Source organism: Centroberyx affinis, unplaced genomic scaffold (assembly GCF_046629955.1).
Source record: "Centroberyx affinis isolate AG114_WGS23_722 - 3 ecotype Tasmania unplaced genomic scaffold, CSIRO-AGI_Caff_v1 ptg000435l_1, whole genome shotgun sequence".
Lineage (NCBI taxonomy): Eukaryota > Metazoa > Chordata > Actinopteri > Beryciformes > Berycidae > Centroberyx > Centroberyx affinis.
In genome coordinates this window covers 1-24,871 of record NW_027279099.1, presented here as the reverse complement: position 1 = coordinate 24,871, position 24,871 = coordinate 1, and the positions used below count along the sequence as shown (strand labels likewise).

The 24,871-nt window shown below is 42.5% G+C and overlaps 4 protein-coding genes across 5 annotated transcripts; all 4 read left to right on the top strand.

Annotated features, from left to right (window-relative positions):
- Nucleotides 1–140: 140 nt before the first annotated feature.
- On the top strand, nucleotides 141–6,714 carry LOC139642147 (mitochondrial fission factor homolog A-like). The gene is made up of 7 exons (XM_071516887.1): nucleotides 141–275; nucleotides 1,007–1,228; nucleotides 1,644–1,822; nucleotides 3,245–3,336; nucleotides 3,497–3,667; nucleotides 5,214–5,289; nucleotides 5,562–6,714. The coding sequence occupies exons 2-7, from the start codon at nucleotides 1,012–1,014 to the stop codon at nucleotides 5,691–5,693; spliced, it is 867 nt and encodes a 288-aa protein (XP_071372988.1). The 5' UTR covers nucleotides 141–275; nucleotides 1,007–1,011; the 3' UTR covers nucleotides 5,694–6,714.
- Nucleotides 6,715–7,856: 1,142 nt separating this feature from the next.
- LOC139642154 (probable flap endonuclease 1 homolog) lies at nucleotides 7,857–11,812 on the top strand. Of its 2 annotated transcripts, none has more exons than XM_071516896.1 (11): nucleotides 7,857–7,955; nucleotides 8,213–8,288; nucleotides 8,555–8,657; nucleotides 8,951–9,005; nucleotides 9,147–9,208; nucleotides 9,406–9,542; nucleotides 9,726–9,786; nucleotides 9,936–10,067; nucleotides 10,167–10,312; nucleotides 10,437–10,577; nucleotides 11,430–11,812. In XM_071516896.1, exons 1-11 carry the CDS (start codon nucleotides 7,874–7,876, stop codon nucleotides 11,629–11,631), a joined length of 1,197 nt encoding a protein of 398 aa, XP_071372997.1. In that variant the 5' UTR covers nucleotides 7,857–7,873; the 3' UTR covers nucleotides 11,632–11,812. The 2 variants fall into 2 exon arrangements, with proteins under 2 accessions (XP_071372997.1, XP_071372998.1); XM_071516897.1 differs by having other exon boundaries at nucleotides 10,437–10,581; nucleotides 10,885–11,567.
- Nucleotides 11,813–12,064: 252 nt separating this feature from the next.
- Nucleotides 12,065–21,410, top strand: agfg1b (ArfGAP with FG repeats 1b). Its single transcript, XM_071516869.1, has 12 exons — nucleotides 12,065–12,315; nucleotides 13,837–13,930; nucleotides 14,211–14,326; nucleotides 15,241–15,379; nucleotides 15,547–15,703; nucleotides 15,931–16,038; nucleotides 16,563–16,707; nucleotides 18,066–18,145; nucleotides 18,245–18,337; nucleotides 18,607–18,765; nucleotides 19,355–19,449; nucleotides 19,715–21,410. The coding sequence occupies exons 1-12, from the start codon at nucleotides 12,149–12,151 to the stop codon at nucleotides 19,772–19,774; spliced, it is 1,413 nt and encodes a 470-aa protein (XP_071372970.1). The 5' UTR covers nucleotides 12,065–12,148; the 3' UTR covers nucleotides 19,775–21,410.
- Nucleotides 21,411–21,999: 589 nt separating this feature from the next.
- Nucleotides 22,000–24,534, top strand: LOC139642135 (F-box only protein 36-like). The gene is made up of 4 exons (XM_071516867.1): nucleotides 22,000–22,095; nucleotides 22,743–22,851; nucleotides 23,580–23,752; nucleotides 24,004–24,534. Exons 1-4 carry the CDS (start codon nucleotides 22,000–22,002, stop codon nucleotides 24,532–24,534), a joined length of 909 nt encoding a protein of 302 aa, XP_071372968.1.
- The last annotated feature ends 337 nt before the right edge of the window (nucleotides 24,535–24,871 follow it).

The window sequence follows — 24,871 nt, the reverse complement described above, 5'->3', positions numbered from 1 at the left end:
TGTGAATATGATAATTGTGTGCGCTCGTTTTATAACCTGGGTGGCGCCTGCTGCGGGGGGCTCCCTTGGATCGACGGGATATCTTATACGCTCCACCCCAGCGGACAGGTCATGTTAAAGGAGTTGTGCACATAGCTACTAGCTAGTAGCTGGAGCGGTGTGTCTTTTCGGTCTCGCCGTGTACATCCGTTCCGGTTGATGTGGCTAATGTTAAAGGACGAACAGGCTTTCGACAAATGACATTTTAAACCAAACAACGTTCAAATACCATAACGGTAAGTGGTCACAATAAAGCGACAGCTATTGTTATAACTTACATTAGCCAGCTTGTTAGCGGTTGTCAACGCACATCTCACGCGCTTCGTGCAGCTAACGTTACACATAAAGATATCAACATTGAAAGGCTCGTCAGACATGGCATTTGTGGTTATGGCAGATATTATATTATGTTCGAATAGGCCGCATTTGTTCAATTTCCGTTCAGTGATAATAAAGCCATGTGTCAACAACAAATACGTCTAATGTTAACGTTATACCATTTGACGTAAAATGCCATTTCTAATATGTTATTTCTCTGTCTGCTACACCCCCCATCCCATCCCATGACATCGGGCTTATTTTGGTTCCTCTACGGGACATGCCCTAGTGAGCGGGCTAAGATCCTGTATTGGGCAGTAATACTCCTCGCCGCTGAGCCTATTAGTAAGGGCTAAATTCAGCATATTTGTCGTTTTAAAATAGTAATGAAGATGTCGCTTTAAACTATAAACATCAATTCAGGATTGCAGGCCCATGACACTCACTTAAGGGAGGGGTAAACATACATCATAGATGTGGGCTTCAATGCCATGATATAACATTTGACACTCCATGACACTATCACAATGCCACCAAATGTTGATGTACATCAAGTGTAGCCTAAATTTTTACCTACACTGTAAGTCTACCTTTTAACTGTTGGCCATGTCTAAGTGTTTCCCTTTCCTTCCATTCGATGTGTCTGCAGGCTGGATGAGTGGGCCAACCTTCCCCGCCCCCTCTGCGGAGGTGGCCGAGATGAACCGCATCCATTATGAGTTGGAGTATACAGAGGGCATCAGCCAGCGCATGCGAATCCCCGAGACCCTCAAGGTGGCCCCAGAGAACCAGCCAGGGGCTCTGCCGCTCCAGCAGCCCCTGCCCTCACACACAACTCTGATGCAGGTTCCTGAGAGGATCGTCATAGCAGGTGAGCACAGCAGACTGGACTTCAACAGAAGCATGTATGCATACCAATCTTAACCAGGTGCTGGACAAAATACAAAACAAATGTAGAGTCTGCATACTGCAAGTTGCTCCCAACTTGTAGTGTGCAGAATCTACTCTTGTCTAAAACTGCACCAATGTTATGACCCATGGAATTTTAGTTTAGTTTAGCAAGTGTGCTAAACTCAACATGCTGTGTGAGTGGCTTTGTGTTTGATGAAACTCTGAAGGTTAATCATATGATTGCTTTGCATTAGCGTAATTTATAGCTTGAAGTCGGTAGGCCACAGCAAGTGTCCCTATATCTCAGATTTCCTTCCTCTCCTAGTATCTTGACCAACCTGAACTCTTACCGTCTTTATTTTTCTATCCTTTTCTTCTCCTCACTTCCTCCTCAGGGGATGACGGGGACCCTCAGTACTCTCGCCCCCGAGACTTGGACCTGATTCAGTCCACCCCTCCTCTGGACCTGCTGAACATGAAGGCCCCGCCGCGTGTCCTCACCCTTACAGAGCAGCCGCTGGACTCCCTGGAGACTGAACAAACTCCCCCTGCACAGACCCATGCCAGCCAGGCGGTAAGTGTCAAATCAAAGTTTCTATTCTGGGTCTTTTTTATTTCTTGTTATGATGAAGCATTACCTGAATTCACTGAATGGATGAAACTGATCCCACTAGTTGTAGGCTAATGGAACCAACCATTAGTTAGACCATTTATTAGATGTGGTGTTATATAGTACATCTGTTACTTTGTCTAGGAAAATGTTTAGTAATCAATTTTAGTAATCACCCAGATTAAGTGAGGACGGGGGTAAGGCCATAAAGTTAGAGTAGAAATGATTAGAAGGTCATCATCAGTTGAAATCCATGAACCAGTATGGAAATTTGAAGTGGAAATTAAATTTTGTCCAGAAAAGGTAACACTAAAGCTTTCTAATAAATACCACAGCTGTGTCCTTAAACAAGGCAGTTAATCCACTGACTCCTCCAGTAAAGTTATTCATGGCCAGCAGCAATGCAATGCTGTAGTAGTGCTGTGGACATGTGTGCCCCCTCCTCCCCTGATCCTGCAAAAGTGAGGTCACTTCACAGTTGCTGACCTCTTGGCCAGGTATGTCAACTAAAAACGCATAATTACTTATAGCAAAGGCCTGGGGTAGTTACAAGGGGAGGTAGGGTTATGCACATACTCAAATTCACACCTGGGAGCTGCCCACTACAGCTAGTCTGCTACTGTTGGATATTGAAGCAGCTCCACTGGAGCGGTTGGGGTTTAGCGCTTTGGTCAAGGAGTGAGAGTGTCTCATCGACTTCCACCACCCAGATTCTCCCAGTAACTTCTGGTCATCAGTGTCTTGCTTTTGCAGATTTTTGTATGCCATCATGGAGGCGCACACAACACACAAGTTGGATTTGGGGACCCCACACTTGACTGTGAGATATAGACAGAGATAACAACACACTACCCGAGTTCTCACGCAACGCGACCCGCACAAATCTCGTCAAAAGGTTGCACACTACTACAACATGGAACAAAAACAAACATGGAGGTGGAACAGTTTTCTTTCCACACTTCATGTATTTTTTCCTTCCTTCCACTCAACTCTTACTGGTTATTCCCGCTCTCTGTTGCTGAGCTCACTCTACAGGCGTACGTCAACACTTGTCCAGAGTCGAGTCGGCAGACAGGTTTTAATTAATTGTGACGGTACTGACTGGTCTGAATCTAGAGGGAGGCAAGAGATTAAAGTCCTCAACCCTCACATACTACTAGATAATCTGTGCTGACTATCCATTGCGACCGGCCAAAACTAGCGTGGACTCGATTCAATCCAGAAAAACAGTCCTGCTGGCCAAATGGTGGCTATAATCGGTCTGATAGCTGTGTAGTGTGTCATATCCTGCTTTAAAGGGAAGCTAAAAAGAACACAACATTGGGTTTTAAATTGTAACTTGATATGCAAGTCTGACATTGTTTCAAATCTACACATCATTCATAGGCCCATTTTCATTCTCGGTCTCGAAGGGAACGAAGTGCCAGTGAGAACCTGTCTGGCCGCCTCAATGGCCAGACCAACAGAGGTGATGTAAGGTAAGCAGCCATCCACAGAGCCTGGCTCTTCTGTCCCAACACTGCTTCTCTGCTGTTATCTTTTCTCGCTCTGTTTGCCACCTCTTACTCTTTTCTGGTTTCACTCTCAGTTGCTTAAAAAAATCTCTTCTTCTTTCTTTACTTTTCCTCCACCTGCTAGTGTAACCCCGTCCCCCTCTGCCCCCCCAGTCCGGGTGTGCCCCCCTCTCTGCTCCCCTGAGGATGCCAACATCAACCTGTTCACAGCCGCGGGGTTCCTGACGTACTTCCAGTCAACCACACGCCGGGCCTACCAGCAGGTCCTCGAAGTCCTGGACGACAACCACCGCAGGTAACGTCTCTCCTTTGGCCCTGAAGTCACATTCAGATAGACAGGCAGGTGGGGAAAGATACAACAGCATAGTATGAGCTGGTTTTCAAAAACAAACGTTGAATGAGGTATGTGTATTAGTTTCAAGTCTTTATTGTCCCACCATCGGAAATTTGGTTGCAGCCGGAAGGAACATAGAAGAACCATTATAAATACATCACAAACATTACCATACCAACAAAAAACAACTGAACATGTACAGGAGATCATTTCAAATGGATAGAAAGTTGTGCAAAATATCACATAGGCAAGTGCAAGAGCTAGTTATGTGTGAAAATTCAGCTTATCAATGGCTGTGCAAACAAAGGAGACAAAGGAATCTCTTAGTCCTGTGAGACGGCATGAGCTTTCCTTAGCTCCTGCCTGTTGTAAATGTCAGTGAGCTGAGCCTGATTCACACCAGTGACTTTACTGGCCACTCTGACAAGGCTGCCAAGCCGTTTCTTTTTTTATATATATATTTTGGGCATTTTCACCTTTATTTGACATTTGAAAGTCAGACAGACAGGAAAGACTGGGAGAGAGAGGTGGATGACATGCAACAAAGGTCCCGGGTCGGACTCAAACCCAGGACTTCACACTCACACGGCATGCACCACAGACCCCTGAACCACCAGGATGTCCCCTGCCAAGCCATTTCTTATTGGCCAAAGTCAGATTCCCAAACCTGACAGTATTAGGACCATTAGCATCAGGACAGACCCCAGGCCCTGTTTTTATAATCTGTTGTGGTTGTCGTTCTATGTCCATTCATATAATTTTCATCATTGTGGTCCAAGGATATATTCTGTAAAATACAATGGAGCTGTACATTGCTAAAAATTTTCTCAGTCAATTGGCATGCTTTAAAAAAAACAGAAACAGAAATCCTGTGCTATTATTTTCCCTTGTGATGGGTCCGTTGTCCAGACCAGTCTGCTATTTTAGCAGAGAGGCTAAGCACTTGATCTGCAGTCTGAGTCATAGGCCATCCTTGACCTGTCCTTGCATGTACCTAACCTGAGTGTACATAATGTTGGCATGTGTTTGACTAATAGAAAGGCAATATGAAAGCTATATAGAAATCCCTGTCATCTCTATGATTATTGATTCAAACCAGTGACACGCTGCAGTCATAATGTTTCACCTCTGAACTGACATGTCTTTGAGTGGCAAAGGGTTTGACAGCGAAAGCTGACCTGTGAAAATGTTAATGAGCCAGGTGTTCATTGTCCTATTGAACACCTTGAACTGCCAGCCACATGTCATGTGTTTACTTGAACAGTATATAGTGCATTTTAATTGTTACTGAGGTTTGTTTTTACCCCACCCCATACTCATATGCAAGTTGTTAAGTTAAATTCAAGGTAGTTACTGTATTTATGCACCTAGACGAGGCTGAATTATCTCTGCATCATTGCCCTTTTCTTGAGCCTTTATTACAGGCCAGTCCAGCCCTCGAGTTTTACCTCTGGTGCATATCATTGTGTTATCATTACTGTCCATGAAGATTTGTTGTCCTCCATAGGACCCAACTGGACCTGGCCCTGGACACAGCACCTGATGACTCTGGTTTAGTGGATGCCTCCTCACTACGACGACAGGTAATCTCTGCCATGAGCCCAAAGACTGATGCCCTATGTTGCTGAAAAGTGATTAATGCTTTTACTGTGCCGCTCTGTACCTGTGCTGTCATGGAAAAAACATATAACTTACTGTTATATACCGTTCTAATACCATTCCCTGCTGACCAGTTGACAGGATCAATCAAAAGATATTTGAAAAACTGATTCCTGGTTTGTTGAGTTGATTGCTTCATTGAGAAGCTTCTTTAAAGTGAATCTCTAACTCCTGTATGGCCGATGTGTTCGTTCAGATTGTGAAGCTGAACCGCCGCCTGCAGCTGCTGGAGGAGGAAAACAAGGAACGCTCCAAGCGAGAGGTGATCCTGTACTCTGCTACAGTGGCATTCTGGCTCGTCAACACCTGGATCTGGTTTCGTCGCTGAGATGGGACAAGGCTGAGTCTCCCAAAATGTTTGGTAGCCAAAGCAATTCCTTGTTTAACATGATAAATCTTTTGCACAGCCACAATATAGAAGTTACTTACAGTGATGCCTACCATCAGTCCTCCTCGTGAGAACAAACTACAAACAAACTCATTTAGAAACAAAAATTTGTAAATGAGACATTTTGTAGTTTGAGGAGAGATGTGGAGGAACAGGTTTAGAAGGGGAACAAGGATTTACTTAGGCAACACATGTTTTGGGAACCCAGCCCAGAGCTGGAATCATAGTTACAGGACCAAACCTCAGACCTGTCTTGTCTAGTTTGAAGTTGTGGTTCAGTAGTTTTGTCAAAAACTACCTTTTATTCTTAAAGTGTCAAAGTAACATAACTAAGTCTAGAGATGCCATAACATTTGCCCTGAATGTCCTTTGAGTTCCATGTTACCCAAAACATTTCAGTCCTTATGTACAGTATTTCAGTATTGTTGAAATGTTTTAGTTTTGTCCTTAGTGTTTTTTGGTTTTGTTTTGTTTATTTTAACTCTATGGCAGTCACATGCCCACTGAGTTAGTGTGAAATTTTGACACCCAAAATCCGCTTGATGGAGTGATTTCAAAAACACTATGGATATATATATAATTGACCATTTATTTCTATCTTGTTGGTACAACCTGAACTTGGATTTCCAGAGAATTTGACCAAGTACGTTTTTTCCACCTCGGATAATGAGTACCCACAAGAATAAAAGCATGAACTATAAGTGTTTTTATTCATCATGCTGTGTGATAGAAGTCTTAGCGCTACTGTTTGTATGATCATGTGTAATATGTGTATATGAAATATTTGGTCTCATTATTTTTGAATATTGCAATAAATGTGTATATCATGGAGATTTATTTATCACAAGTAATATGGAGGCATCAACAAAATGTTCTAATGATCATTGGTTCCATATTTGTTTATAAGCGCTGTACTTATCACAAAGTCTTTAAGTAAAACCTTTTATTTTCTTTGTACTATATGAATACATTCATTGTTTGTAAATATTTTGCTGTAATAAATTATGGATGTTGATATCAGTGCTGATTGATCCTTGTCTTTACAATAATGTGTTTTCTGATGCCCCGATGCATTTTAATTGGACATCACCTTACAAAGTGGTTTAAGCATTTAGCACACAAACATCTACAAAAGTACAAAAGATACAACAAAACAGGAACATACATAAAGTTTATAGGTCAAATACAGTACCAGTAAATCATAAGTCTTTTTTCTTTTTTGTTCTTTAGTCCTTTGATAACTTTACAATATTTTTTTTAATCAATAAGGAAGGTAGAAAAGCTGGCAGTGGCATCCGACTATTTCATTTTGTGTATATATTTTCCATATAAAACAGAGAGATTGACAATATATATGTTTTTCCATGTTGTTACTATTAAAATACATCCATTTCCTTCCAAAAGATGTTTGTGCAGGTACATTATTAAAAAAGATGTGGAATGGTCTTCTTGACAGATTTACATAAGACACAATTAAAAGAAATTCTTAGTTGAAGTCACTCTAATGTGCTTTTACATGTATGTATCCAATTTTTAAATGACACTTCTTTTATTTTGTTATTAATGCAATACTTTATGATTCTTCCAATTATAATCAGGGTACAGTGAGAGCCAAAATAATTTGGATGGTGATGTGTTAAACATTCCTTATTAGAAGCCATTTTACCTCTATTCTATTGATGAGCACAGAGGAACAAACATCTTTACATTTTATCACTCCTTCAGTTCTATAATTCTTCATTATAAATAATACTCCAATAGGAATTGCTTTATAAACAATGTTATATTCATGAATAGAAACGGGAGTGTGATATTAATTCCAGTATATGATAATAATTGACCTGCTTGCCAGGAGGTTGCTTGCGGCTCCTCTAGCGGTTGGAACGCTAACAGGAAGTTACGACGACGAAAACAATCATTTTTCTTTTCTTGGCTTAAATTTATAAAATAAAATTTTTATAGATTGTAAACAATCAAATAAAAGTGGAAATGCAGTTAAAATAAATATTGGCTGTACTGTTGATTTTTAGAGGATTTCTTTCCCGACCCCTCCTCCTCCCTGTCTCTCCAGTCAGTCGCATCACTTCCCTACTTTATAAGAAAGATACCTGGCCAACACAATGGGGATTACTAAACTGGCAGATTTGATTCGCACAGATGCACCCGGTGCTATTTCTCACAAAGACATCAGCGACTACACAGGTAACATTCCTGACATTGCTCTACTTTTTGTTTCGCGTGCATGGTTCATTGTTTGTTGGGTTAAGGTGGTAGCTAGCTAATGAGGCTAGCATACTGTTACTGTCAACACTTCAGCTACAGCAGGAGCCAACTTTCCACGGGGAAGCTAATGTTAGCAGTACTGTTATGGTAGACCGTGGCAGGTTCTTCAGTTTGGTGGACCGTGGTGTCCCTCAGTGGAGATGCTGACAGTGCTGCTGCTGTGTTACATCCCACAGGGAAAGTCATTGCACTGGATGCCTCTATTGTTATGAACCAGTTCCGTACAGCAGTGCCTTCACTTCATTTTCTAAGGTGAGCACTTTGGTGACCTTTGTTTTTTGACATCTCTTGTTTCAGACTAGTGAATCACACATTGGTTCCCCATTCCATTGTACCAGACTGAGTTTATTTCCTTGTATGCCATTTCTGTGAAATATGAAAATTATTAATGTTATCAATATTGATCACTAAGCTTTGGCAATATATACTGAACTGTACTTCATGCCAATAAAGCTCATTGAATTGATTTGAATTGAACTGACATATACTTGCTCCTCTGTATTGTTTCCTCTCTCTAGCCCCCTGACAGGTCTGTTCTTCCGCACACTCACCTTCCTGGAACATGACATAAAGCCAGTCTTTGTGTTTGATGGGAAGCCTCCCGGGGAAAAGAGAGCTGTTGTAAGTGGCATCACGAGACTGGATGTCCTGTCTTGACTTGATTCTAAACATGCCCTCCTAACATGTAAGACAGTCAAGGGTCAGAGGGAGACAAATCTGAATTCCTCCTTCCATGTGTTTGTAATGGCAAGAGGAGCTCATCTCATCCACATGCGTTGATATAAAAGCATTCAAAAGAGTTGTGAAAATGAAATTTCTGGACCAGTGCGATATGATGCAGACAGCAGTCACCGGTAGTGTGATATGGATGACAGCATCCCTCGCTGATTGAAGCTTCTATGTTTTTCCTGCAGCTTGAGAAACGAGCTGAAGCAGCAGGTTGGAACTCCCCCAACCACTCAGGCACAAGTAAGTCTACAAGAGAGTACAAATGACCAAAAAAGCACAAAGAGGTTTCATTATTTGTAGAACCCATTTCAAGATTCAAATTTTTAGTTGTTGAATGTCAGTATCCTTGAGTGATTGTTGACTCTTCCCCGCTCCCTGCAGCATCCTCTCAGACCAAAGACTGTCTCCACCTCCTGAAGCTTATGGGTGTGCCCATCGTCCAGGTGCCGTCTGCCACACACTGACATCTTAAAGCAGTAAAGCAAACTGCTATTCAAGCTGTGTTCATTCTGTAATTTATTCTGCCTGTCCCCCTTCTCCCCAATTAGTCCATACACTCTTTCTCTCTCTCTCTCTCCCCTCCCTGCATTTACATCTTCTATACCTCTCCCTCTTTTTCCTCTCTTGTCTGTTGCTCCAGGCTCCAGGGGACGGCGAGGCGCTGTGTGCCCAGCTGGTGAGAGACGGCACTGTGGACGCCGTGGCTTCAGAGGACATGGACACGCTTCCGTTCGGAGGGAGCGTTCTCATCCGCCAGCTGAACGCCAAGAGGGACAGGTAAGAGCTGTACTGCTGATGTGTTACTTAAGGATATACACATCTAATGCACGTGTCTTGCAAGTATGTGCCCTCTAGACATGCATCATGTGTTCACGAAGATGCTGATGTTGTAGAGTTTAGTGAAGGAAGGATTGAGAGGTTTCTGACCAGCTCTCATGCTCATATCTTTCTTCTTTACAGTGACGTCATTGAATATTCTTTACCCAAGCTTTTAGACATTCTGAAAATTACCCATGAGGAGGTAAGACCATAATATTCATTCAGGTCTTCTATAAAGCATGCTGTTTTGAGATTTGAAGATTTTTGAGAATAGCATGACTCATACTATCACTGCCCAAGGATACTCTATTCAATCATACAACCCCATCTGATGTGTTTCCCCTCTACCAGTTTGTAGACCTGTGTATTTTGTTGGGCTGTGACTACTGTGACAAGATAGCCGGTTTGGGCCCTAAGAGAGCTCTGACCCTGATCCAGCGGCACCGCACTATAGAGAAGGTGGTTTTGCATATCAACAGAGAGGTACTAGATGGACTGCCAGTGGTTGCTGTTTTTCTTTCTCAAATCTGTTCTGTACGTACAGAATGTGATATTAAGTTTCTGATGTCTGTTGCCCTTCAGACACATCCTGTACCACATTTCTGGAAGTACCAAGATGCAAGGAAATTATTCTTGGATGCGGCACAAACCGTAGACCCTGTACTGGTCTGGACCGAGCCGGATGAAGAGGCCTTGGTTGAGTTCCTCTGCCGCACGAAACATGTCAAGTAGGTTCTGCTGCTGTATTTTCGCTAGTGGAGTCCAGCTTCCACTTTGAGTATTTCTGTGATGGTTCTTGATGACATCTTGATGTCAGTGTGTGTATATATGTTGGGACGATGGGATTTTTAGGGAGCACAGGGTCCGTGGACGGATGGAGAAGTTTCGTCAGACGCGGGAAAAGAAGCAGAAGGAGAGGGAAGAGGAGAGGGCAGCGGGATGTTGCAGACAGACTCGCATGGAAGACTTCTTTCGAGTTACCAGGAAGAGGCAGCAGGTGAACATAAACCTCACAGTCATCTACAGTATTTCTTACAACATTCAGTGAGATCTCAGAGCTTTTTAAATTGATCCAGAATTTGATTCAGGACTGAAAAACTACAGTGATTGATTTAAGCTGAAATGTCTTTAAAAATACTCTTGAAATATTTGGATTAATTATGATTTCTACTCCAGTCATCCATTTACAAAGCAGGGAAACATCTATCATTGTTTAAGACCTGCTAGATAAACAGCAGAAAAATCACTCCTCACTGTCTGTTGAATGTCTGTTGAATGTCTGTTCTCTCTCCTCCTCTAGCTGGTGGAAGCTGGGGATTCTGCGAGCAGCAAAGGAAAGAGACTAAAGCCAAAATAAGGCTGCCACCACCTGCTGCTTATTACCTCCACCAACCAAGTTGGAAGGAGGTTATATTTTCAGCCCTGTCTGTTTGTCTGGTTGTTAGCAAGATATCTCAAAAAGTTACGAACGGATGTGGCTGAAATTTGGGAGACAGATAGCCCTTGGCCAAAGGATCAGTTGATTGCGGATGGTGATCTGGAATTTCCCAGCCATTATTCCCAGCATATTATGCTGCGTTCATGAGCTGGAGAGATGGTCTCCTGAATGCCTTCTAGTTCTGCATTTTGAATGAAGCCAAAACAAGTGTCTTGCAAGATGTTTATTACAAGTACCTGTCTCTGCATGGCAGCACTACCCCACTGACAATGCAATCATTTGATCCTCCCTTTACAGCGGTTTCCACAACAATGTAATTAACTGAGCAAATCCTCAGTTCATGTGACTGAGAATCGAGCAAAAAAAACTGTTCTCAGTTTCCTGCAAAGCCACCAAGAAACCCAGAGGAGGCAGTCGACGGCTATGAAAGAGAACAGTGTGATCACTGTCAGTGAGGCCTTCCCCCAAGCCAAAACGGGATACAGGGGATGTCTGATTACAAGATATTCAATGGGCACCTGTTGTGTGAATGGTGCCAAGTCCGAGACCAAAGACTTGAATTTTAAAACATTGTGTATTGAAGCGGTATCATGTCTAAAGAGATGTTGAGATGTTTTAAGTTCATGTAGATGAAAAAAATATGCTTTTATTATGTACAGACTAGCCAATTATGTATAGAGTATATATTTTGATTTATATGTAATGCTGTTGGCCTTTTTTAAATTAAAAGAATGTTTACGTTTTTTTTGGTTGTTTACCATACATATTTGAGTGTGATTGGATATTGGTAAAACACTAAAAACTGTATCTACATGATATGTGTACTGTTTTTTTTTCTCACACCAACAGCACTTTAATCCTTAAGCATATTTGTAAGAAATGAGAATCCCTACTTTTCATATCTAAATGCGAGGCGTCATTCCAATCCAATAGATGGCGCCTGTGCTCCTGAAGTTGGTCGGTTTGCCCTTTTTCAGTGTAGAAGAAGAAATTTGTCAGTCGCCCAGTCTCCCCGCTAGACCTCTCAGCAAGGTGTCTGGCCACCGCCGTCGTCGCGGCAAGTCTCCCCGAAGACACCCACTCCCAAGTCCCGGATAAAACTTCTGCCCGCCGTTGTTTTTCGGCCATGGCGACGAGCGCGAAGCGAAAGCAGGAGGAGACTCATCTGAAGATGCTCCGGGAAATGACTAGCTTGCCCCCGAATAGGAAATGCTTCGACTGCGACCAGCGCGGCCCGACCTATGCCAACATGACAGTGGGCTCTTTCGTCTGTACCACCTGTTCTGGGATCTTGTGAGTTAATGTTTGGTTGGTAGTACCGTCTTGTTGCTTAGGGCGTCAGCCTGGCAAGGACAAGGCAACGTGGCTTGTCATATATTTGTGCGGTCCACTTAGCGGTACCGTTAGCTCGTTAGCTAAGTCAGGACAGGTAACGTGAACGCCATCTACGGTTAGCCCGAGGCCGTTGGGCTGGGCTGGGTCGCTTGCTTTGTTGACAACCATGGTTCATTTTCTCAACACTCAATGAAATGATGTGGGGTCAGAGTTACATTTACACGAAGTCTTAAAGAGTTGGGCTCTGGCTTATTGCCTCCAGTCAAGGTTAGCACTGCATAGTTGAGATACCCAATAGTCAAATATTTGGCCAGCCTCTTTAAAAACAGCACGTCACAGGCGGGGAAACTCCTCCTGTTGAACTTTAGCTGGACGTCCTACAACGCATGTTGAAAACATACACACCTCTAAGATAAGTAGACGCAGGGTGGGTCTCACAAGTTGGGAAATACTTATATGGGGCAGTGGGTCGGACTAAACTGTGGGCTGATGAAACCTCTACTCATGCTTCCCGAAAATTCAACGATTACGAAATCATAACCATTATTTATGCAATGATCGAGTACTTCCACTGTCTGCCGCCTTGATTGTGCCCAGTGAGACAAATACTCCTACTTTTCTCGTAATGACTTCACCTGTCGTGGTGGAAGGAATGGCAAGCCTGTATGCAGTCAGTGCCCATATTATGTACAGTATTTCCCCACTGACTGTAGGCTTACCATGTCTGGATACAGCACCAGGATATAGACACCTTGCATTGTATTGTTTCTCTCAGTCCCTGTCAGCACTTGTGACACACATGCAATGCCAAGTGTAATCAATACATGCACACCTCTCAGTGCTGCGCCAAAAGAAACCGTGGGCCCAAGGGCCTATGTAAAATGAGGCCTATTTATGTCTATCACCCTTTCTAATAAAAGATGATGCCATGTTGAGATAATCTACTACATGTTTATTTTTTCAGTCCTATGGATCTATGTCTATATCCAGCTTTACACTATATATTTTAAGCGCAGTGGTGCATCACCAATACTGGTATCAGGGCAAGAAAGTGAAATCAGTGAAATCCTCATACTTGGTATTGTGAAGAGCACAAACTGAGCACATAGATCTGACGCAATGGTATTTAACAATGCTGAGATAATATTTATAGATTCATTTCAGTACAAACAGTGGAGATGATCCAATTTGATCTAATTAACAAAGTTTTTTGAATGCAGTAGTTCCAGTGTTTACCTCGCTGTGTTTGCCTCCAATGTTTTACTATCCTCTATTATTGAAGAAATGTCAATAAAAGTGCTCACATTGAAACGTGGTATTGGCAAGTGCAAGTGCTCATGCATGTATTGGAGACTGAAAAATGGTAATGGACCGTTTCTAGTTGGGCATCTGCTTTTTGTTTGTTTTGTGTAAAATTGCATTGGGTGGCATCCTGCTTCTCTTGTTCTTCAGCTAACGTCTGCCCCCCTCCACCCACAGGCGAGGACTGAATCCCCCACACAGAGTGAAGTCCATCTCTATGACCACATTCACACAGCAGGAAATTGAGTTCCTACAGAAACACAGCAATGAGGTATCATGCACACTTGGCAACAAAGGACTCAGAACCACATTTGACACAATTAAACATGTTTAGGTCTTGGTTACTTGTCTTTAACTCTCTAGTGGCATGTAGGTATTTGTCTGGGCTTAGTCAACTTTATTGACATTCCTCTCTCCCTACTTCTTTCCCATTTCTCATCATCCCCTCCCCCTCCCCTGCTGCCTTTATTTTCTCTCACCCCTTTCCCTCCTTTACCCCCCATCCCCTCCCTTTCCCCCCCCTCCCTCCTCATTCCCCTGCCCCCCTGTAGGTCTGTAAACACATCTGGTTGGGCCTCTATGACGACAGGACATCAGTTGTTCCAGATTTCCGAGAACCACAGAAAGTAAAAGAATTCCTTCAGGAAAAATACGAGAAGAAAAGATGGTAATTAAATATTCTTTGTTTTTTTTTTTTGCTTGATAAGATCTATCAAGAGTAAAATCTGTTAAAAGTAAATAATATACTAAGAGAAGGAGTTGGACCACACAAAGGTTTATCACCATCCTTATTTAAATTCTTCACCCTGGGGATGGGCGTGATAAATCAATGGATCAAGTATTCAGGGTGTTTAGTTTGCGATTTTAATCTAATTGATGTATTGGGATATTGATTGACCTCTCTTAATCAGTTTCCTATTCGGCAAGGTGGCTTAGTAATTTCTCTACATTTCACAACCATCCTCTTCCTTCCATTCATGTTTGTCTCCTCATTGTATTGCATGATCAACAGTTAAGTGATTATTGGGGGCATGATAAATGTTCTTGTTGGAATCATGGATTGAGTCTTTGAAGAGTGCCAGAAATACTATTTTAAAAAGTGCTGCAGGTCAGTAGGTAACACAGACTTGTTACTGTTGGATATGATGCAACAGAAAAAAGTGTTGAGAGATTCATTCAAGTGTTGGTGCTGCCAAAGGCCATTTTGCTTTATGGAATTGGTTAACCACATGCTGCAGTTTGATAGCAGGCTATCTGTTGTCTAGGTCTGTCTGGGTCGACGTGTCCTTCCCTCTGTAACTGCAGTGTTGGTGGATAAGAGCACAATTTTTAAACACTGTTATATGGAAGAAGTTCCCATTTGATCAGATTAAAATACTCTATGATTGGGTTCAATGAAATAAATCATTTCGCTGTCTGTTGGAAAATATTGAAAAACGCCACCCTTACTTAAAACCCATAGAAAGATGAAAGCTTTGCTACATTCATTATTACGAAAGCTAAATCTGCTCACACTTCTCAACTGTGTGTTTGTGTGTGTGTGTGCTTGTATGTGTCGGTGCTCCTTTCCTGTATGCTTAGGTATGTTCCTCCAGACCAGGCGAGGGCAGTAGCGAGTGTCCAGGCCTCGGTGTCCGGCTCGTCAGCCAGCAGCACCGGCAGCACACCAGAGGTCCAACCCCTCAAGACTCTGCAGCTCAACAAGACCCCACCACGCCAGGTAACGCAAATACACACAAAAGCCTCTGTTTGCCTACTCAATATCCACCATCAGTGTCTTTTGGTGTGAGATTGGGTATGAGAAAATTTTAGATTGAGCTACAGTACATCTGTCAACCCCCAGCCTGCCACCTATTCAGATCTTTCTTGTTTTCTGCCCCCGCCCAGTCTCCGGGGCTAGGTCGTTCCCAGGCTCACAGCATTGCCCATGAGAAGAAGTTTGACTTGCTGTCAGACCTGGGAGGAGACATCTTCGCTGCTCCACCCTCTCAAGCCGCCAGCTCTGCCAACTTTGCCAACTTTGCACATTTCCAAAGCCAATCAGGTGAGTGCTTCACTTTGTACCAAAGGTACCAAAAGGTAGAGTCAGTGACAGATATTCACTAAGGCTGATACATGCGTATCTAATGAAAATGTACCAGAGACTAGACAGATGGATTCAGATGCCTAGCAGTACGTACTCTTCAGACTGTCATCATCCCATGCACTGCTCTACCATTTTGATTTCCACATTCATTGTCAGTGTCATTGTTTCCTTGTCTACGGCTGCAGCAACTCAGGGTAATTCAAACGCCAACTTTGCCAACTTTGAGGCGTTTGGCAACTCTGCAATCCCATCCCATCTGGGCATGTCACCCCCCTCAAAGTCCTTTTCATCAGGTACCCCCCTCCCCACCACCATCCTGCCCCCATCCCCCCACCCCCTCCACATACACACTCACCTTCACCCCAATATCCTCTCATTCATGTCTTAGTCACTGTGTCCACTGGGAACCTCTTTTTTTTATCTAGTAGTGCTAAACAGATGCTTTGGGGAAGTGCTGGTCATCACTTTTGTTGTTGCTAAGCAACTGTTGAAACCATTTTGAAGCACAGTGCTAAAATGTGAAAGAGACCTTAGCATGTGTTAGTGCTGTAAGCACTAACACATGCTAAGGTCTCAGTGTTGTCGGGAACAAACACCTATGCGTCCTTTCCATTTGAAATATTGAGAGAAAGAAGCCTCAGAAGCGCTGTGAAGACAGATTCCCGGTGGACACATAGGCTTTGCAAATTATTGAGCTTCTCACTGTCATAATGTGCTACATCATGCTATAATTTATTTGTATTTATTTTATATTTGTACTTGCATGTGTATGGGTACGGCACTTGACCTTTGAGTATCTTCTTCCTTGTGTCGTTAGGGGGAGGTGTGCCAATCCCGTCGATGTCCAGTGCCGTCCCCGCCCAGTCCCAGCTGGGGAGTTCTGCAGAGGACCGCTACGCTGCTCTGGCTGAGCTAGACAACGAGCTCAGCTCCTCCGCCCCCACAGGCAGCAATGTGCAGGGGTGAGAGACTGGCAGAGAGAGAGAGAGACACACACACACACACACACACACACACACACACTGTATTGTAGTAATGTTGCTAATATACGGTGACTAGAAGATATCCTACACAGTTCCTATACACAAGTCTGGGAAAATATGGAATTTGATAAATTCAAGGTTTTAATCTTGGTGATGTTGTTGTTAAGACTAATGTACCTCTACGCAGTGTAATGGTCTAGCTCAGGGGTACTCAAATACAAATCTTAAAGGTCCACAAAGAAAATTTTCAATTAGACAAAGGTCCGTTTATTAAGGTCAGTCAAGCTTTTAACGAATTATAATTAAATTATTAAATTAATAATATAAAATTAAATATAAAATATATATAATATAAAATTAAATTATATAAAATATATAAAATAAAATTAAATAAAAGATAAAATTACATGTAAAATTCAATTAAAGCTACAAATCACCATTTCCCCATTATCCCCATCCCCTAAACCCGGTTCACACACCCAGCCACCAGAGGTGAATCAAACCATCCTAAGAATCAAAGTCCAAATAAGTCCAGAACTATTGTACATTGTGTCAAACACTGTTGCTTAATGAGAGAAGTGGCACCTTTGGTCTGCTGCCAAGACTTTGAACTTTGGCACAAAAGGTGTGATGACCAGGCAGAGACACTGATGCAAGTGTTCATTGGTGAGTCGGCTGCAGTACTCGTTCTTTACCATGTTCATTGTTGAGAATGCAGACTCACTGCTGTAGGCTGGCCACCTTTGAACACGCCATTTTAGATTGATTCACGTTCCAAATCTAGGCTAGTAGCTAACAGCTGACGAAACGAGCTGCGCTGTCAACTTGATTACACCGGTCTTTGTTCTCTTCTCTTGTAAAAATAAAGTTTGAAAAAAAAAGTGCGGCTCTACAGTATGACGTCGCGTCCGCGACTCACCGCTGTCATGGAGATGACGGGACGCTGAATGTGATTGGACCAAACCAAAGCAGAGTAGACGTCCTCACACAGACAGTGGAGCAGTCGGACATTCAGAGCGCTGCTTGCAGTGGAGAAAGCGGAGAATTTTGACTCGTTGCGTTGCGGCGAAGTCTCGCAGATAATACAAATAATACATATGAAAAGTATAATTTGCTCAGAGTCTGGAGACAGTTGTGGTTCGGTCCGGATCCGGACCGGAGTCCGGACTTTGAGGATGACTGGTCTAGCTGATAGTCACATTACCCAGACACTATCGGTATACATCAAGTTAGATCCCAACCAAAATCTTCAGATCCAGTTAAGAAGTAAACTACTACAACATACTACATGTTTAAAACAGATGTAGAACCATTTCATATGGACATTTTGTTTGCAGGAATATGTTTGGACCAGTGCTGGGATCCTCACCTGCCCAGACTCAACCTGTCTTACCCAGCATACAGCCAGGCTTTGGAGGTGGCAGTTGTAATTACTTTTACAGTGATACATACAAAATAAAAATAAGTTTTGCAGTTTTAAGACTGTTTTTTTAACTTGCCCATGTGCTTCCTCTAGCTGTCCCGTCCACAAACCCCTTTGTTGCTGCAGCTGTTGCCCCAGAGATGGCCACCAACCCTTTCCAGACCAATGGTAGAGCTCCAGCTGCAGGTGTGTGTGTGTGTGTGTGTGTGTCTAAAGCTTAGTGTATATTTATTATACATTTTTTTTAGAGATTTGTGTTAATTTGATGTAACCCAGTTGCATTGACAAGTAAGTAAGCTAGTTTTTTGCTAAGGTAAGTCCTGTCTGTGTCTAAAACTTACTCCTCCCTTTTGTGTGTGTGTGTGTGTGTGTGTGTGTGTGTGTGCATATGGTGCACGTGTGTGTGCATACACTGTACACACACATGCTGTGTGTGTTGTGCGTGTGTCTCGTAGCCTCATTCGGTACTGGCTCTATGAGCATGCCTGCCGGCTTTGGGAATGCGTCTTCCTACTGCCTCCCGACCAGTTTCAGCGGAAACTTCCAGCAGCCCTTCCCTGGCCAGGCCCCCATCCCCTACCCTCAACCTGGGGCCTATCACCCTCAGCCTAATGGTTAGTGGCCCCCACATCCCTTCATCCTTAGCATCTTCCGCATGTGCAGTACCTGTCTGTGATGGTCAGCAAATGAAAGATCACATACTTGAACCATTTGGGTCAACTGCTGCATTTGCCCCGGCAAGACTCAGGGGGGGTTTTCATCCACATGATTGCACTCTACGCTGGGAATTGAGTTCCAGTCTCGCAGCAGCAAATGGAAAGAGTGACTTTTCAGTGGCAGCTACTGCACAATGATTAATGGTTGCATTTAGGGTACAAAGCTTTGTTTTCTGGACCAAAAATGTAATGAACAAATCTGGAATCATTCATTAGGCTCTGTTCACACCTGAATGCAACCTGACACCCTGGATCTTAGCTCACTTTTTCGTTTTACAGTCTTAGTCCTGTATGGATTTCTAAAAAAAAAAACTCACTGTAAAATGAATGTTTACATTTGACCCGCTATGACCTACTGCTTGTTACAACCATTCTGACGTATGCAACCAAAAAATAATAAAGTACAAACTGTTATTACACGCTGCACAACTGGAGACAGCAGATTCAACCTGTTGTGAATCCCGCTCCCTCTGCCTATCTGCCCTAGGCCCTGCATTCCCAGTCTACAGCCAGAACAAGCCCTCCATGACTCCCTTTGGGCAGCCCATGGCTGGCCCTGGCATGCCCAATAACCCATTTATGGTGAGCATGTATTGTGTTTGTTTTCCTCACTTTTTAGAGGCTGTCAAAGAAGGGATTAAAAGATGCACTGTGGTTGAAAGAAGGCCAAAATCAAAGCTGCTTAGTTTGCAAGTGAGATGATGATTTGACTAAAAGCATTGCACATTATAATATAAAATTTGCATTGAATCAGTGAAGAGTTTTGCAACAGCAGTGATGTTTACTGTTGCGGTCTTGTCTGCCTGTCCACTCTCACCTTTCTCTCCCTTCACCTGTCCTGTTCCAGGCGGGAGCCCCAGCCGGGTCGTTCCCTGCCGGAGGCTCTTCCACCAACCCCTTCCTGTAGCACACCACCCACTCCTCGCCACCGGAGGGCAGCATGCAGCACATATTCAACGCACCCGTTCCGTCACACAGCTAGTGACAGTACATTTCTTAAAAAAGACTCTTAAACCAAGATTTTTTTTTTCTTAAGAAAAAAAGTTTACAACACTATGAAGGAGTACAAAGGACTATATTGAAGACTAAGGGACTGTTCTGGGGGAAAAAGAAACAATTATACCCTTTGGACTATATACAATACATTATATACTTTTTATTTTTTGTTTATGCTTATGACTGTAAGCTCTTTGTGCATATCATCATTTGTAATCACGATTAAGTACATGTTATGTATAACAAGGACTGAGTTAACAAGGGTGAGTATACACACACCTTGTGGAAAAGCCACTACAATGTATCTACTTAAGTAAGGGTATACAGTTTAAGGTTATTAACAGGGTTTCCATCCAAGTCCATGATCTGTGTGGATTTTAGCAACCATAATGATACAGGTATTTCATTTGCAAAAGGGATTTCTTTTTTTCGTTATTTTAGCATAATTGCTACTATACTGGCACTGAGGTGCAACTATCTCCGTGATTAACTTACAGATTCAGAGTGCTATCCCTAAGTGTCAACAGCTGCCCTTGACCTAAAACAGCCTGCATAGCCCTATATCTTTGAAAGTGTAGATTCTAAACAATTGGACTCAGCAGGATGGGTAAATCATGCCCGGTCTATCAGTGAGTGACGTAGACCTGTTAAATGTACAGTGTCACGTATACCTGTCCAATTCTGTTAGATCTGCACAAGTGTGAAAAGAGTAGGGGCTAAAGGTTGGTTTGAAACTCTGGGCAGCTCACTGAATATGAGGCCAGCAGAGACCTCAGACTCCTTTAGACCAGCATGTAAAGGGACAGGCATACTGTATGTCTGCTACAGCACAAACACAGGTACAAAGAGAAAAGCAAGGCAGGGGTAAAGATAAACAAGTTTTCCTTCTGTAACCCTGCCTGGTCTCTTAAACATTGGTCAAATCTCTGTACACTTGCCGTGAGTTGTCTGTGACCTCTCTGCTGCTGGAGCAGAATTTCAGATATCCTCCAGTATATTGAGAGAGTGAGGTAAGGGTGTAAGACTGTTAAGAAAGCCTCAGGGTGATGGGCGTGACCCTGATTCTCTAAGTGAAACTGGGTTGCCACAAATCAGGTGAAAGAGATTTTTTTTTTTTGGTTGTGGGTGACTCATTGTCCTAGTGACAGCGAATGATAAGTTTACCAGACCCTGCCTAGAGTTACAAATGGACACAATTTGAATATAAATTATCTTCATAATGGTGGCTATGTCTTATTCACATTACTCCTTTGATTCCTCTGCTCCTCTGCTTGCCTCCTGATTAAAAAGCCTTTGGAGAAAAGGACACGGCAAAAATAACCATTGATCATCTCCCTCCAATTTGCTTTAAAAATGAGGCAGAGGACAGAGGTTCAATTTGGGATTGTCTCATTACTGGACCAGTGCTTGACTCTGGAGAATGAGGGTCTCGCTTGTGCCATCAGTGACTAACAATGAATTTGACAATGTGTTACTTGTCTTTACAAGAATAGGTAAGTCAATGTGTACATATATAAATATATGTATAAATAAATTAAAGATTTTTAACTACAACTTGTATGACAGTTTGAACTTCTACTGAAAAATATGTTCAACTTTTGACAAAATTGCATGAGTTTTCAATTCCCTTTTCCGTTTCAATGGTAAAACAAAGTACTTCAACCAGGGATTTGTAATTGGTGTGTGCTTGTTTCAGCAAGAACACTTCATATTAGTATTTTTGCTTAAAAAACACAACTTTTACCTTTTGTTCACAAAAGCAATTCCTTACAATCATATTTAATTATCAAAATATTATCCTCATCAGGCCTGTATAACTTCTTTATGTTTGGATAAACATGGATGGGAGTCAGTGGACCTTGAGGTCATTTTGAGCTGATTGATTGCTCCAACTTAAAAACCAGTATTTGATATTCGACATTAACAAGCTGCTCTACTATTTAACATTGAAACCCCATGTACCTTTTTTTTTTCAAATGTTAACATGCAACTAACATTGTTTTACATAAATGTTTAAAATAACTTTGACCTTTCAAATAGAAGCAAAACACTATTTTTCACATTTCTCCTGAAACGCTTCCCTTGAGAAAACTCCTCCCCTGCTGTTGTCATGGCAACGTATACAAAGTTTTCAACATGGCGTCACTTTTAACAGAACATTTATTTGAAATCTGTGGACAAGGCCCTTCACCTAATAAGGATTTTTATAATTTAGTTATCACCAAAACAGATGTAAGTGTTTGCACGTTGCTTAAAAAAATGCATTTCTGGAAAACATTAATGATAACTACCAAGTCTTACTTGTTAATAATATCTATAGCCTGCTAACTTAGCAATGCTGGCTAACGTTACTTCCTACTAACGTTACTAGCATCCTAACGTTAACTTTTTATTTTTAAATGAATATTAACTAGCATCCTAACTATTCTTTTTGTTCTTCTTCTTAACAGTATTATTGATTTAATATCAATTAAATAAAAGAAATACACATTAGAAATAGTTTATTTGTGTAGCAGTTTTATGGAGAATAAAACTATAATCAGTAAAGGCCAACAAGATAAACAATAACTGTCAGAAAGCAGGGTTACAGAATAATTAAACTGGGGGAGAAGGAAGGGCAAAAAACAAGGCCTAATATAAACGTTTGTGTGTAAAATTTTGTTTTAATTAATTTTAAAAGATGACATGGATTAAGATAATCTTGGACTAAAAATATCATTTTGATATCCTAATTTAGGACTAGGTCTCAATCCATATCTGTGTAATTCTACACTACGGACAATCTTGAGTTGCACCCCCTGTTGCACAATCCAAAATGATAAATAAATGCTTCTAACACTGGATCAGATTTGTTACACCCCTATAATGGTCATTTCCAGGTGATCTGGAGATGGTGGAAGATCTCTCTGAGAAATGAAGGCAGGTACGCAAAGCCTGGAGAGCAGAGGCAGTCTCACCAGGACTACTTGGATGACAGCCGGCTACAGAGTAAGGAATTCATATCTTCCAACTCATAGTTACAAACAAATAAGCAGTTGGAGTGTTGGTCCCTAGATACGCTATGCAGCCTCATGACAGGAGTCCAGTGGAGAGGCTGATCAGCGAGGCCTCAAGGGCCATCTGCTGCTCTCATCATGTGTGGCTCCACAGATGGCACAGCAAGGAGAACAGTGAGAATCCGTCAAATTATGTCTTTGTGCGGCTCCCCAGTGGTATGTTGTAGAGAGGGTTATTCAAACAAGAACCACATACAGTGCATATTGTAAGCAGAAGAGGGGGTTAATTCAAACCAGAACCACACACTCCACTGACAACTACCACTGCTGGTGCTCCAGTGTAGCTGCTCAGTGCCTATCTGTAGAAGACTGGTTGTACTGGGCAGTTCCCAGGTGTGTGTGTGTGCTGCAAGGTGTTGTTTCACTAAATACATAAAGATGAAAAAAACAGCACCTATCTGGAGGGAAGGCTCTCCCTCAAACAAATGTTTGCACTTTATAGCACTGCCTATGTATAGCATACTTCTGAGTATATAATATAATCTACATTAGGCCTATATAGATGGTGTGTGGTGTTACAATGTTTTATCTTTAGGTGTACAGTATATCATTATATCCTCAGATTATGTCTTATGTATGGCATTGTTTGTTTAGTCCATATGAGGACAAACTGAAATACTTCGATAGGTCTGACAATAAAAACAATGGGCTTCTTCCCAGGTCAGGTCCGCATGGTCTTCGGTCATCAAATCTTGCGGTACACCCAGGCTTTGTGCCAAGGCCATTATGACTACCTGGAGCGCCTGCCGGACCCCTTGCTGCTCCACATATTAACCTATCTGGAGCTGGAGGATGTGGGGCAGCTCGGACGAACCTCGCGCAGGTTCAGGCAGGTGAGTTCAGGAGACACATGACAGGAGATCATGCCAAAAATAGACTGCATCCTTAAACCTGAAAAATATTGTGTTTGTTATTTAGGCTTCACACAGAGATACTTTGCTTTCAGTTGGTCTCTCAAGAGAATACATCACCACATATCATTATCCATCACTTTGTTTTAAATTAGAAACTGTAAAACTCTTCTATTAATTGTGACAAAGACTATGCTATTCCTTGATACTATCCTATGGCTTCTGCTGCTCAGCTGTGTGGGTCGGAGGAGTTCTGGGAGCAGGCAGTGCGGAGATGCTGTGACACGGTTTCAGCTGAGGCGTCGTCCCTGGCCCTCGAGGTGGGCTGGCGGAGCATCTTCTTCACCAGCAAACTCCAGCTGCAGAAGCAGATCAGCCGCCGGAGGCTGAGGACCAAGCAGCAGCAGCGGGAAGAAAAGGTCTGTGACCCAGATACAGAGGCGGAGGTAATGAGCCTGCACTCCTACACAGAGTCTCCTGGTGCAAGGCCAGACGCAGACACGCAGATCCCCGGTGCTGGAGCTGAACCTCACCCTGGCATTATCCCGAATCCAAGTCTTGGCACTAGCGTTGGCTTTGACACCAGTTCCTGCTGTGATATTGACCCTGTCCTCAACGCTGAACCGGAGGTTGGCTGTGACTCAAGCGTTAACCGTGTCCCTGTGTCTGACCAGTTGTGTGGAGACGTAAAGCGCACCCAGGGCGGGACAAACGGTGGAGCGATGGCAGAGGAGGCCGCAGTGCAGATCCAGGAAAGATACTGAGATGAGGCTTTTGTCAGATTTTGATACGTTAAAGTGCTACTAATGTTTCGGTGAGAGTGGGATAACTTGCTAATCAATAGCTCTGATTGTAGAGAATGTGAGTGTAATTCCTCTCCAAAGTCCCGTATTTCAGGTTTACTGTTATATCCTGCCATTCTATATGCCATCCACATCCTAAAATGGGCTATATATTCTGTATCTTATGAATGCTTTCCTATATTTGTCAAAGGTCATTTGCTCTGTTTTTGTTTGTATGATTATTTAATCATCAATTATCAATATTTGAGGAGATTTGCATTTAAACTAACTAAACCTACTGGAGTGACTTCATTGTGCC

Coding starts and splice junctions, on each gene's coding strand:
- LOC139642154 (XM_071516896.1), top strand. CDS start 7,874: ATGGGGATTACTAAACTGGCAGATTTGATTCGCACAGATGCACCCGGT. Junction 8,289..8,554: donor CCTTCACTTCATTTTCTAAG/GTGAGCACTTTG, acceptor TCCTCTCTCTAG/CCCCCTGACAGGTCTGTTCT. Junction 9,543..9,725: donor CTGAACGCCAAGAGGGACAG/GTAAGAGCTGTA, acceptor TCTTCTTTACAG/TGACGTCATTGAATATTCTT.
- LOC139642135 (XM_071516867.1), top strand. CDS start 22,000: ATGGCGTCACTTTTAACAGAACATTTATTTGAAATCTGTGGACAAGGC. Junction 22,096..22,742: donor TAGTTATCACCAAAACAGAT/GTAAGTGTTTGC, acceptor GGTCATTTCCAG/GTGATCTGGAGATGGTGGAA. Junction 22,852..23,579: donor GGATGACAGCCGGCTACAGA/GTAAGGAATTCA, acceptor GCTTCTTCCCAG/GTCAGGTCCGCATGGTCTTC.
- agfg1b (XM_071516869.1), top strand. CDS start 12,149: ATGGCGACGAGCGCGAAGCGAAAGCAGGAGGAGACTCATCTGAAGATG. Junction 12,316..13,836: donor ACCACCTGTTCTGGGATCTT/GTGAGTTAATGT, acceptor CTCCACCCACAG/GCGAGGACTGAATCCCCCAC. Junction 18,146..18,244: donor CATACAGCCAGGCTTTGGAG/GTGGCAGTTGTA, acceptor TGCTTCCTCTAG/CTGTCCCGTCCACAAACCCC.
- LOC139642147 (XM_071516887.1), top strand. CDS start 1,012: ATGAGTGGGCCAACCTTCCCCGCCCCCTCTGCGGAGGTGGCCGAGATG. Junction 1,823..3,244: donor AGACCCATGCCAGCCAGGCG/GTAAGTGTCAAA, acceptor CATCATTCATAG/GCCCATTTTCATTCTCGGTC. Junction 5,290..5,561: donor CCTCCTCACTACGACGACAG/GTAATCTCTGCC, acceptor GTGTTCGTTCAG/ATTGTGAAGCTGAACCGCCG.